This window comes from Chelonia mydas, chromosome 27 (genome assembly GCF_015237465.2).
Source record: "Chelonia mydas isolate rCheMyd1 chromosome 27, rCheMyd1.pri.v2, whole genome shotgun sequence".
Taxonomy (NCBI): Eukaryota; Metazoa; Chordata; order Testudines; family Cheloniidae; genus Chelonia; species Chelonia mydas.
Window position 1 is genome coordinate 10,384,642 of NC_057860.1, and position 13,196 is coordinate 10,397,837.

Consider the following 13,196-nt stretch of genomic DNA (forward strand, 5'->3'; position numbering starts at 1 on the left):
AAGGCTGGGTCAGATCATTTTTTCCACCCACACCATTCTTCCATCTCGCTTCCTGTTATCCGAAAAGCCTGGCGTTGTAAGGGTGGGCGTGGACACTTTGGCATTAGTGTCTGCCTCAAGTAGGTGCTTATATGATCTCCATTCCCTTATTATCTGAGCACCTCACAATCTTCTTTATCGTCCCAACCTCCCCAGGAGGTAGAGAAGCGCTAGCATCCCCACGCTAGAGCACCAGGAGGCTGAGTGACTTGCCCAAGGTCACACAAGGAATCTGTGGCAGAACAGCCACTTGAACCCAAGTCTCCCAGATCTTAAGCTAATGCTCTAACCATTTGGAAATGCTACCTCTCTATAGCTTAGCTATAGAAGTAGCCAGGGAGCTGTTACAGCCCTTTCCCTAATCGTCATCCTCCTTGGCTGGGGAGAGTTTGTTTCTGCTGATGAGCGTCCTTATCCTGTACTAGAGGTCGTGAGCTCCTCATTGATAGTCATGCTGTTCTGCATATAAGACTGGCCGTAGCCTGGGAGATGACTCCAAAGAAACTGAACTGCCCTGGAAGAATCGGTTTTATTTGTTCCCTTTCCCATTCTCATCCCAGGGCCAGATTAAGTGCCGTTGTCTGGAAGGATAAAGGAATCTACTTTTGACTGCCTTGATTGTGGGGGGTTTTTTATCATGGTTGCAGATACATTTACATTCTCTTTTACAAATGCAAAGAGCAGGCAAAAGCCACTTTCAATAATTTATTTTAAAATCAATGCTAATGAGGTTATGTCTCGTCAGTGGCCGAGTTTTACAATAAAGTCTGATTTATTTAGAAAAGATCTTTGGTGCCACTTCCCGTCTAATGGGGGAGCCGTTACAGTGACCCTCCAACTTCGGATCCAATTTGTAATTCACAGCGGAGCTCTGACCTGATTTGCATTGATTAGAATCGGGAGGCAGAGACAGCTGGGTCCGGGCCGTGGAGGGTGGGGGAGAGCACTCTGTCTTCTGCAAGTGTCTAAAGGCAGCAGATTATCTACCACCTTGTGATCAAGTTGCATGGTATCAGCAAAAGACCCGTCGCTGACTTGATTAGAAAGGCCCTCCCCACCATGGTTCCTCATGAAACTGGGCTACATACGGCTCTGCCCTGAGATTAGAGCAAAACTTGGTGCCTTTGGGTTCACAGACAGAGCTTCAGTGATGGTACCTCATGCTCCTTCCGGAGACATGGAACAGCACTGGACTCTGGGTTTTGTTTCTAAACTTCGTGGTTGCAAAGAGAAACCTGCAAATGTGACCCAAGCCTAACCGATGCAGTGATGTCTTCCTGAGTCTGCAGACAGCCTCTGGCAGAGGGAGCACGCTAGAGCCATCTGGCTCCGCACCCAGATCTCCTGTTCTGGGTAGGTGGGGTGTGGCTAGGATCTTGGATTGCCTTAATCCAGCCCTGATTCCTGTCATTGCCTATGCTTGCCGCCAAACTGAATTCAGCCCTGGTTTGGCCAAGTAGTGCATACACACCTTGTGTGGATGCCGCTACGTTCAGGGACTCTGAACCTGTATTATTGTGCCAATGTAAGGACCTTGCACCAATCAGCCCCTGGGAGAGTGAATGCCGGTGCTAATGATACGTTACCCATTTCAACTAAATCACCAGAACCCAGTTGTAAACCGATTTAAGGGTGTGCCCAAAAGGGGCTTGCACTGACTTAGCCCAAACTGGTTTTAGTTAAACTGGTGCGGCTATTGTGTATAAATAAGCCTTTCTTTCTGTCACACTGAATTAAATCTCCTTTTGTGCTCATGAGTAGCCTAGCGGCCACCGGCCCCCTGCTCTTGGTTTCGTCTTACTCCTGTTGTCTACAGTCCTCTCCCCTAAGGCTCAAACCTTCTCCTACTGAAACCAGTGGCTAACCTCCCATCACCTCAGCATCTTCTACCATCTGCCCTCTATGCCTGGATCATCCTCTCTTCTTCACTAGCAGGTGTCCTTTCTCTCTCCTTCTTCAGTTTCCCCCTTAAATCTGTTTCTTTCAAGAAATTGGTTAGTCTCTAAGGTGCCACAAGTACTCCTTTTCTTCTTTCAAGAAGTCATTCCACCTCCTCCATTTCCTGGAAATTATTGTTCGGTCAGTGTCTTGTGTCTTGCAGACCATAAAATCTTCAGTGCAGGAAACGTCTCTTCCTATATGATGCTTATAAAGTGCCATGTAAATTTATGGGGCTATCGTAAGTGATTTGTTTTTAACAGTGTTAATAGGAATTCATGGGTTTATGCAACATGCTTTAAAATATTACCTGTCCCAGGAGCAGGGGACTTCCCCTTCCCGTTTTTCAAATGTACGCTCTGAATTTACTGGTTTGAGAATCAGATGCTCTCTCTCGATCCAAATCATCAGATCTATTTTATCTAATCTAATCTCTAATCTAATGTAATCTATTGGTTTCATACTGCTGCTTGGCATTGCTGGAGTATCTCGACTTCTTCCACATAATGGTTCTGTCTCTTCTGAAGGCCGCCACTCAAGGATTAATTCCTTCGGTAACCAGTGTGCATGGAAGTCTTCAGAGTTGCCATTTGTCCATAGGCTTTTCTATGAGCCATGTCCTTTTTTCAAACCCAGGGCACGGACTGGCATCCACTACTCTGTAAAATGAGAGTGCCAGGCATTCAGAGACCCTGGCGTTGGGCATCACGTAAAGCCCCCAGGGCAGGATTTTCCAAAACAGACGGCATTGGCGTTGTTCTGCACCCAGAGAAGTCAATGGGAGTTTTACCACTGACTTCAGGGGGATCAGAGTTAGGACAATGCTGAGAGCTTTGGAAAAGTCCCACCCCTCATCTAGGGGACAGGGTGGAGGGACCTTCCATAATCCCTCACTAACCAAGTTCTTTCATTTCATTTCCCCTCCAGACGAGGAGCTTGACCCGCCCGGTCTGGAGGACAGAGAAGACGTTGGAAGTAAAGGGAAAACAGGTAAGAGACGACCGCGTCGTTTGGAAGCAACAGGCTCCTTGGGGCTGGGCTGCAGGAAGGACCTTCCTCCAGCTAGTTAGATCAGGAGTCAGTGTACATCTGACTGTGTGGCTGAAAGCATAGAGGAGGGAAAAGGCCCTGGGAGTGAGGCTGCTGACGATGCGTGTGGAGGGGAGGAGGCTCTTAGCTGCTCAGAACCCTTTTGAGAACCTTCTCCGTTAGCTTCCTCCCTTTCCGTTCCTGAATCCCCCGGCAACCAGCTGCTTTACCTACACCCCCCTGCTCCACCAATGGGCTGTGAGGTACCTCCCCCTACTATCTCCCCCCTCCACCCCCGAGCCTTCCTTCAGGTCTCGCCATTACCAGCTGTGAGCCGATAAGGCTGGGTGGGCTCACCATGGGGTTTCCTCTCCTTCCAATCTTCCCTTGGCTGGTTTCCAGCAGCCCAAGACCATCCAGCATCTCTCTACTCTCCTGTGGCCCCCTACCTGCTGTGACAGCACTGAGTCCCTTTCCGAAGGTTGGGCCGAGAGCTCCAGGATCCAGCTAACCTCCAGGCGTATCAGCAAAGGGGGAATGCACAACCCAGTGGGGAAAGGAAGAGGAGATGTCATGATCTGACCCTGAGGAAAGGTTCAGGTTCCTCTGGAGGGATGGAGGCCGCGGTTCTTTACCTTGTTCCTGCCCCTCAACGAGAGCGGAAGTGGCTCCTTGACCCTGAGGGCCAGGGGAGTGGAAAGGCCTGGTCTCTACTCTGCCGTGCCCCGAGACCGGACGTTCAGAGGGCAGGGCCAGGGAGGTATGTAATCAGAGCAGCGACCATGGAACCGCTGGCTGGTCCCAGTTCTGGATGCCCAGGTTTCATTCCACGCGCATTTGGATATGACTATGGAACTGTTTTTTTGGTGGATGCAAAATTGCACCTCCTCCAGCCCCCTGCTGTTATCCATGCTACAGGTAACTAGTTGATCCTGCGTTCCTAAGGACGGACGCCCCGCTGAAGCCTCCTTCAGTGGCAGGGAACCTTGCCAATGGCCTCTCCCACACTGTTATCTGCAGCAAAACGAGGCATATCTCGAGTGAGGACGCTCCATCCATCAGCCCTGCCTGACTTAGAATCCAGCAGCTCGTTTCATGTCTGCAAAGATCTCGGTTGTAAATGCACGTGCCGTTGCTCTGTCTTCCCTTGCTCCATTTTCAGCAGGCGATCGGGACCAGGGAGCACTCGGAGAGGGAGCCAGGCTTGTAAAGTTCAGGCCGCAAACGGGATTGGGGAGAGGGGGAGAGAGACGCACCGAAAAAACCATCGGAAAGAACGGAAAGTGAGTCACCGCCAGCAAAGCCGAGAGGAAAACAGAGCAGGGTGGGTCTGTGTACTGGAATGCTGGAGACACCAGAAACCCAACCCCAAACCATCACTGCAGAACAAGCTGCCTCCCCAGCATGTGCCTGGAATCCAGCGTCCCCACCCCTGCTTTTTCCTTAAGAACCCCTCGGGTGGGAGCTGAGCGGAAGGTCTGTTTCCTGCCCAGTTCCCCCTAGTCCCACCTGCTTCTCTTCCCATCGGGCGTCCGCCCCACCCACAGGAAAGAAGCCCTTGTGTGCGAGCAGCCTTGGGCGGTGCAGCTGTGAGCTTCCTGCAGCCCCAGTTCCCTTTTCACAGCTCCGTTCAGGAAATCGCGGCCACCTGGCAAAAATCTGGTTTGAGACCCGCCTCCTTGGGCTCTTTCCTGCCCCCTTTCCATGGGGCTCATGTCCCAGAAATTAAAGGGGGAAGTTTAACCACATGAGCAGGGGAGATTCAGCCAGGTTTAAAGCTTTATTCACCTCTCTGCGCACACACATAAAAACCTTGGCCGTTAAGGTCTGACTAGCTCAGATCTGGGTGGCTGTCACTTCACGATGCACTCTGTGTGCACGAGAGGAAAAGGTGACCGCACGGCCTGTACAACGCCTTGTGTCTGCTGGCTTAGTGCACGTGAAGATGTCTCCGTCTAGTGATCTGACTGGGAGACTACAGTGGACCTGACTGGGATATCACTTGCACAGTGGCGTTCCCCTTTTAGCTCAAGTGGTAGAGCCCTGGTGGTTTTGGTGCTGAAGGTCTCAGTCCTGAAAATCTGTATCGGCCTGTCTGTGCGTGGCCATGCTGGTTTACTTACCTGTCCACCAACTGTCCTAGGCCTTCGGGTGTTGGGCACAAGTAGGGTTGGTGAGGAATTTTTGGCCAGAAGAGTTGTTTTCATTGGAAAATGCCAATCAATTGAAACAAAACTTTTCATGGCAGGGACCTGTTTGAACAACAATTTTGTCAGGAAGGTTTCTTCCAATCCAGGGTGGAATTTCTGGTCAAAACAGGAGAGCCGGGGCAGGAGCCTTGGGGTTTCCATATCCCGAGCAAATGCCCTCACCACCAGGCTATTGGCCATTCTGGGATGCCTCGCTTGCTCTCTTTCCATGACAGATTTCCAGAGCTCTCTGTTTCCTCCCAATGGGGAATGAGAACAGATTTTGAAACGGCAACATTTTCCACGGAATGGAATTCTTGTTTCCTAGCCAGCCCTGGTTACAAGAAGCCGGATGGGGTTTTTAGCTCAGACCTGGCTGAACCAGATCTGCCTGTGATGGTGTCTCCCCAGCATTGCTGTGAAGCCACAAGCTAAGCACAAGGTCCAGCCGTAAGTCCTTTTATCTCCTGGATGGTCATTCCCTGACCAGGAAAGCCCTTGAGATGGGCCATCGCTGCTGCAGGGTCACTGGCTCACTCGGCCAAATGAGTTTGAGTTCCAGGTGCTTGTGAAGATCAGAGGGAATGAGAATTTTTCTGAATGTCACGTTTCTGTGGTGCTGTTTTCCCACCTTCATGCCCCACCAGCGTGATGAGTTATTAGGCCACTGGAGCATATGGCAGCTACAGCAGGTACGAGCGCCCCAAAGCTTGGAAAACAGACGCTGTCCCGTTATTTATAAACCATGCTTTGGTCATGACACAAAGCTGCACCTTCATCAGTGTCGGATCAAATGCAGCTGACTAAAGAGAGAAGGCAGAGGGGAAACAGACGGAAGGAATATTGGAGGGGCATGTTTGTAAAATATAAACAAATCAACCTAAGCAAGTAAATTAAAATAAAATAAACTAGTTCCATTTCCCCACTGAACTTCTTAATTCTCCCCTCGGAACTAGCTCCTAGGAGGATGTTGGAATGTATAATCAACAGAAGAAGGCCCTAATCCTAAAGCGGCAGCGGCGTGTAGTGGGTAGAGCACTAGAGTGGGACTCGGGAAGCTTGGGTTTATTTCTGGCTCTTCCAGTGGCCTTGGGCGAGCCACTTCCTTTCTCTGTGCCTCGGTTTCCCCACACCTCCTATCGTATCTATTTAGATTGTAAGGTCCTTGGGGCAAGGACTCTGTCTCACTATGTGGTTGTACAGCCCTTAGCACAATTGGGCCCTGACCTCAATCTCCGAGTGCTCCAGGAATACAAATAATATATCTTCCTTGGATCAATTCGGTCTTTGGCTGCCCACGTGCAGCTCCCACAAAGTGGGACTTCTCTTTCTTGACTAACCCCTACTGAAGGGCTTAGGCTCAGTCTGTGCAGAGCAACCGTGTTGACTTCTTTATCCTGGAAGCACCATTGTTCAGGGAGGTGCTGGCCTGGGCTACAGTGAAAAGGTGTGCCGTTGAGGTCCTTGGAACAGGTACAGGCTGGGTTCAGTCAGCTAAGATCCTTGCTGCTGAGTGGCTTCCATTTTTCTCTTTCTATTTTGGGTTCCCTTTTCAGTTATTAATGTACTTGGAGACTAAGGGCTTGTCTACACAGAGATACTAAGGAAAGTTAATCCGAATTAACTAGAGGTGTGATTTTAAAATGGATTAGTGAAACCGCATTAAACCCCTGTGTGAGCGGTCATTCAGAATTAAATTGGCCTTAAGTTGGTTTAGCTCCCTAAAGCTGGGGACTTGAGAGGTGCCGGAAGGAGTAATGCACCCAAGTCCCATTGAAAATCAAGTCCCTTAGGGCACCTAACTGCCGTCGGCTTGGGGTTTTAAAGGCCGTATTTTCCATGGTTGGCTCATTTTGGCCTCGGATTTTGTCGGCCCAGCTTGCAATGCCTTGAGCCTGAGGGAATGGAGTTGCGAGTGCTCTGAAAAATAGGCCCCAGGCATCTCAAGGGGGGACCCCAAATAAGAGGTCACCCTTGAAAATTTTGGCCCATACCACTACAGCCTTGCCAGCCATTCAGATGCCCTATTTGTATTCATTAGTATCTTCCTCATGGTGCTAATTGTTCATCGTTATAACTATTTTAGTTATTAGCGTGGTCATGATTGCTTTAGGACCTGTCTTTTTTCATGCTGAATAATATTTTAGACTCATCCCTGGGCAGGATTTCAAGGGACAGGGTTTGTGGCATTGCTGGAAGCACTTGTCTCTGTGCTTTAGTCTTGTATTTTTTTTTTGTTCTTCAGTCCAAACGGAATAAAAGACTAATTAGGTGGAGTGAAGTCCTTGAAATGAAAGCTGAGAGGATGGGGGTTGCAATGGGCATTTTTCTTAATTATATCAAATGGTCAAAATGCCAGATGAACATTTGGCTAATGTAAAACTTATTGTTTCTCATTTCCGAGAGCCACAAGGACACTGTGAAGCCAGCCTCTCCCAGCAAATCAAACTGAGAGCTGCAGTCTCATCTTGACAGGATACTCATTTTCTTCTCTTAGCAACTGGTTGCTTTTAAAGCCTGTGGTCTGAGCTAGAATTCGCTAAGGGGGAGATAGGGTAGCCGCATCTGCAAGGCATTTTACCAGGACAGCCAAATTCCACCACTCGACAGTCACCCACAATCTCTGGCTCCTCCCACGATCCACAGCTCCGCCCTCTCCTGGAGTAGCAGGATGTTTCCGCTCAGATGAAAATAACAAAAGAAAAACCCCTGTTGCTATTTAGACTGCTATTGTTACGCTTCAGAGTCAACAGGCCACCCCTGAAATGAACAGGGGCAGCTTGCACGCCTCCCTTGACTGTTGTTTCAAGCCGTGCAGATGTGGGAAGGAAAACATGGCAGTAGCCCCGTTTGGATGGTTTTCTGAATGACCCCTGAATCTATAAATATAGAGCCAGATTCTGATTCCCACTTACGTTGATGTGAATCAGCTGCAGCAGCTGCACTGAAGTAACCAGTAAGCAAATACAAAATCTAGGCTTGGTTTGTTTGTTTGTTTATAATGGAAAACTAATTTCTGTAGAGACAGATGGGCCCATCTAGGTGCTGGTATGGCATATGACCGTGTAGGCTCAGCCTCACCCCCGAGGGCAGTGGCAGCTGGGCTTAGTAATGAATACAGGATACAGGAATGTGAGATTTGACAGACTGGATCAGATCCGAGGCCCATCTAGCCCAGTATCCTGTCTCCGATTGTAATCGGCACCAGCTGCTTCAGAGGAAGGTGTAAGAACCCTGCGGTAGCAGATGTGGGATAATCTGCCCTCCACATCAGGTCTCATGCTGATCTCTAATAGAGATTGGTGTCAGCCCTGACACATGAAGGTTAATATCCCTTCCAAAAAATGTGTTGAACTTACTTCTATCTCCGATTAGTCTTTCTATCCATATAAATGTCCATTCCCTTTCTGAATCTTGCCACAAGTACTCCTGTGCTTTTTCCCCAGCTTCTGTTTGTCAGAAGCTGGGAATGGACGACAGGGGATGGATCATTTGATGATTACCTGTTCTGTTTATCCCCCCTGAAGCACCCGTCATTGGCCTCAGTCGGAAGACAGGATACTGGGCTAGATGGACCTTTGGTCTGGGCCAGTATGGCCGTACTTATGTTCTAAGCTCTTGGCCTCAACAACTTCCAGTGGCAATGCATTCTGCAGTTGAATCAGACGTTGTGTGAAAAAGTATTTGCTCTTGTGAGGTTTAAATTCTCCAACCTTTTAATTTCATCCAGTGCCCCCTTTTTTTCTCGGGTTATGAGACCAGGAGAACAGATGTTACCAATCTAGGCAGCCTTGGCTAGTGAGGAGAGCACTGGACCTGGAACTCAGGAGAATTGGCTTCTACTCCAGCCTCTGCCACTGGCCTGCTGGGTAGCCTTGGTCAAGTCATTTCACCTCTGTGCCTGATTCCCCAGCTGTAAAATGAGGATGAGGATGATGCGCTTTGTGATCCTTTCATCCGGATCCACTCTAAGGTAAACAATCCCAATCTTTTCCATCTCTCTTCAGATGAGAGGTTTTTCCGGACCCTTGATCATGATTGTTTCCCTTTTCTAAACCCCCTGTAGGACAGCAATAGCCACAGTATCTGGAAGAGGCTGCATCACTGCTATATTTTAAGTTTTTGGCCGTGGTGGTGTAGCCCTGTTGGCCCCAGTAGATGAGAGAGACAAGGCAGGTGAGGTCATGTCTTTTTTGTTGGTGGAAGGTACAAAACTTTTGAGCTTTTCAGAGCTCTTCAGGTCAGGACTCAGAGCTGAAGAAGAGCTCTGGGAAGCTTGCGAGCTTGTCACTTCCGCCCATAGACGCTGGTCCAATAAAAGAGATTCCCTCACCCACCTACTTTGTATAAAGCCATTACACTCTCTTCTACCTACTTTATCCAAAGGCATTACAGAATCCTCCCCCCTTCTATTCCTTATGCAACCTAACATCTGAGCTTTTTGCTGCTGTTTTTTAAACCACAGCTGCGCATTGCACAGAGGTCTTCATTGAGCTGTTTATAACGATGCCCAGGTCCCTTTCCAGAGTGGATTCAGTTAATTTAGATTCCTCTAAGGTGTCAGAGTAGTTCCACGGGGCATTATTTGGCACTTACTGACATTGCATTGCCAGTGCCATCCTGTTGCCCATTACCCTCGTTTGGTTAGGGCTCTCTGAAGTTCCCCGCGGCCCTCTCTGGTCCTGATTAACCTAAATAACATTTCACCATCTGCAAATGTTGCTGCCTCGCGGCTTACCCCCCTTTCCAGATCATTAATAAATACAGCGCACTTGAGGTTTTTCCAAAGCCCTTATTATCTGAACCCTGTTCTTGGGCCCCGTGCTGCTACTCCTGCCCTTTCGATCCCGTGTCCCCCACGCTATTCAGACAATGGGGTATACACTGTATATTAAACAACGCGGGACCTTGCACAGAACAGCTTAGCCACGTCGTGCTTCAGTTTCTTTAGATCTCCCCTATGGGCCTAGTGACTTACTGCTTTTTAAATGATCAATTTGCCGCTTCTTCTGCCACTCCACTTCCAAGATTCTCTCTTTTTTTTATTACCAGGGAAGAGCAAATCCGGGGTAGGGATCTCCAAAGCCTCCTCGACCGAGTAGCGAAAACTGACACAAATAAACCATTGAGCTTCTCAGCAGTGTCCTTATCTTCCTTGATTGCTCTCATTAACTACTGATATCCAGCGGGCGCACCAGTTCTTTCAGCAGTAGAGCTCCACAGGAGGAAATAGTCGGTGGCCCCAGTTTCCGCACGAGGATGTCTGCACTGCAATCAGAAGGTGTAATTTGCAGCAGGCATAGGCGTATCCGACATACCTTTGATCAAGTTAGCTCACTAAAACGTGCAGAGTAGCCGTGGAGGCCCGGGCTAGCTGCCCAAGTACGTAGCCACCATCCCGGGCGGGACTGTGTTCGAGCAGCTAACCCGTGCCAGCACCACCCATGCCACCGAGGTTACACTGCTATTTTTAGCAAGCTGGTGTGATCAAAGCGCGGCCGGTACCCCTATATGTTCTGCAATCCCACATATAGACCCTCTGACTTCTTACAGCATGGAACGTGGTATATTTCAGTCCCAAATCTCCCTCCCACCCCCACAACATATTGGGAAAATAATAAACCTGTTCTTGTCCGAAGAGGGAAGTACGCTGAATTTGGCCATCACTGTATTTAAACCTCTTTGTCAGTGATTTACTTATAATGATCTGTAGGACCACTAATATTTTAGTTAATAACCTGAGCAATTTCCACCCCCCAAGAAGTTCCATCCTCCTGGAATACGTTTTGTGTCTCCTTTTCCTCCAAAATTGAGTGGCTTTGTGCTCCACCAGAGAGACCCAACAAGTCTGGGGTGCGTCCCTTCCCCTGGTACTGAGTTACTCTGGGCTTCACAGGATTGTCTGCCTTTTAGTTCCCTTAAAAATATTTTTGCACTCATTCCATTTTTTGCTGCCCCCTGCCGTCTGCCATCCGCTGTTCACTTTGTGATGAGATTCTGCCTGCTGATACTTCTGTGCTTCGGTTCATAACCGCTGGGTCCTGTGTTTTATACAAGCTTAAATAACCCAGCCGCTCCTGCTCTTTCTATTCCCTTCACAATCTTTGCCCTGCCACTAAGTTCCCCCTTTAATATTTTTCCAAAGGATACAGACCTACTTTCTTCCAGCCTTTCTCCTGAAGTTCCCCAAGTCCCCAAGTCATTCTGTTTGTTCCCCGCTGCATCATTACCCATCTCTGTAATGTCCTTTCTCATATTTAAGTGATCAAATCTGGGCACAGATCTCCAGATGTGCCCTTGCCATTCAATCCCTTAGACCATATTAGGAACATTTCCTGCAACATGTGCTCAATATTTTCTATTTATGCTTCACAGGCCTGATTCCCCGCCCTGTCGCTCCAGTGATTTCCCTTCGGTGGTCAAATGAGACCCCTTAGCTTCTCGTTTTACTGGAGGTTTTTTTACACGTATTGGGCCACAGAACTCGGGAGCTCTCAGTATCCCAGTATCTTGATCTACCCCTTTAGAACGCTCTCCTGCCTCACCCTCCATCAGGGAAGTGAAACTGCTCAGTTCTGTTGTCTCTGCTACTGATTTGCTGAATGACCTTGGGCGAGTCACTTCCTCCCCTTCTCTCTGCCTCAACTTCCCTGGTTATAAAGTGGGCGTAACGGTACTGCCTCAGACGAAAGTAGCTACATGTTATCTCCTCTTCTTGGGCATGAGAACTCTCTCTATTTTTATATAGACCACAGTATGAGGCTTAATTTTTAGACTTCCCAGGCCTTTGAGGGTTTGTCTACACTATAGGATAAGCCTGGGGTTCGAACTCAGGCTCAAGCCCAATCCCCCTTCAGGCTACACATGCATCATGTTAACCGGGGTCCCAGCACCGCATAGGGATGGAGAGTCCACGCTTGAACCAGGCCGGCACCAAGGGTTCAAGCCCTATTGCTTTGCGGTGTAGACGCAGCCCCTCTAGACTCGTGCTCTGGGAGTCCTCCAGAAGTATCCCACAGGCTGACAAGTTTTGCCACGCTGCCCCACAAATAAAGGGCTGGAGCGGCCACACAGCGGGAGGACATTAGGAAGTCTGGGATATGGGAGGTTGGACTCGGGCCTCTATAATGCAGTGTGGACGCTGGAGCCCTAGGTTGGGATCCAGCGTTCAACCATTCCTAACCTGGGGTTACAAGCGTGTGTAGATGCTCAAGCCCTAGGCTAACAAACCCAGACTCTGCCAACTCGTGTTCTACTCCCCCTGGGCTGCCGCTGCAGTGTAAGCAGACCCTCAGGCTGCATGTTACGTCTACCCTTCATGCTGGGGGCGGGGTGGGGGGGCAGGGGTGATGCCAAAAAATAGTGTATCCATGGCAGCAGGAAGGGCAAGCCACCCTGACGGCGTGCCTGTCCAAGACGCTAGGTACGTACCCAGGCTGCTAGCTCCTCCCACTGCGGCTACTCTCTGTTTGAACAACACGCTGAGCTGGAAGTGTAGATACTCTCTTAGAGTATGAGCGTCTCCCTCAGCTGCTTAGTCCAGCGAGAATAAGAGCCCACAGCAGTGAGAGAAAGTCCTTTAGCTCAGGTGGACTGGTAGGAGCCTGCTCTGCTCCTCCGTATTCACTGGCTGTGGAGGTGACCGCAGGGGCAGCATAGAATCATGGAAGATTAGGGTTGGAAGGGACCTCAGGAGGTCATCTAGTCCAACCCCCTGCTCAAAGCAGGACCAACACCAACTAGGAGGGAGGTGTCAGTGTTGGTTGATTAGAGGTGGTAGGGTTGCCGATTTTGGTTGGACTTATTCCTGGAGGTTTCATCACATGTCATAATCTTTAAATAAAGGTGAATCTTTAATTCCTGGAGACTCCAGGACAATCCGGAAGGGTTGGCAACCTTAGAAGGGGAGCCCTGAACAATGAAGTGAAACCTCCAGCTTGGTTTCTTGAATCAAGCCGCTTGTCCCCTTCCCCAGCAGCCTCCTCCCAGCGGGGCTGTGTA

The 13,196-nt window shown here is 49.3% G+C and overlaps 1 protein-coding gene across 1 annotated transcript in view; it reads left to right on the forward strand.

Moving 5' to 3' along the window:
* The window catches only part of SKAP1 (src kinase associated phosphoprotein 1), a 229,009-nt gene that overhangs the window by 196,153 nt on the left and 19,660 nt on the right, over nt 1-13,196 (forward strand). Inside the window, exon 10 of the mRNA XM_037887032.2 lies at nt 2,905-2,967. Coding sequence (XP_037742960.1) covers nt 2,905-2,967 — 63 coding nt within the window. The remainder of the gene's footprint in view (nt 1-2,904; nt 2,968-13,196) is intronic.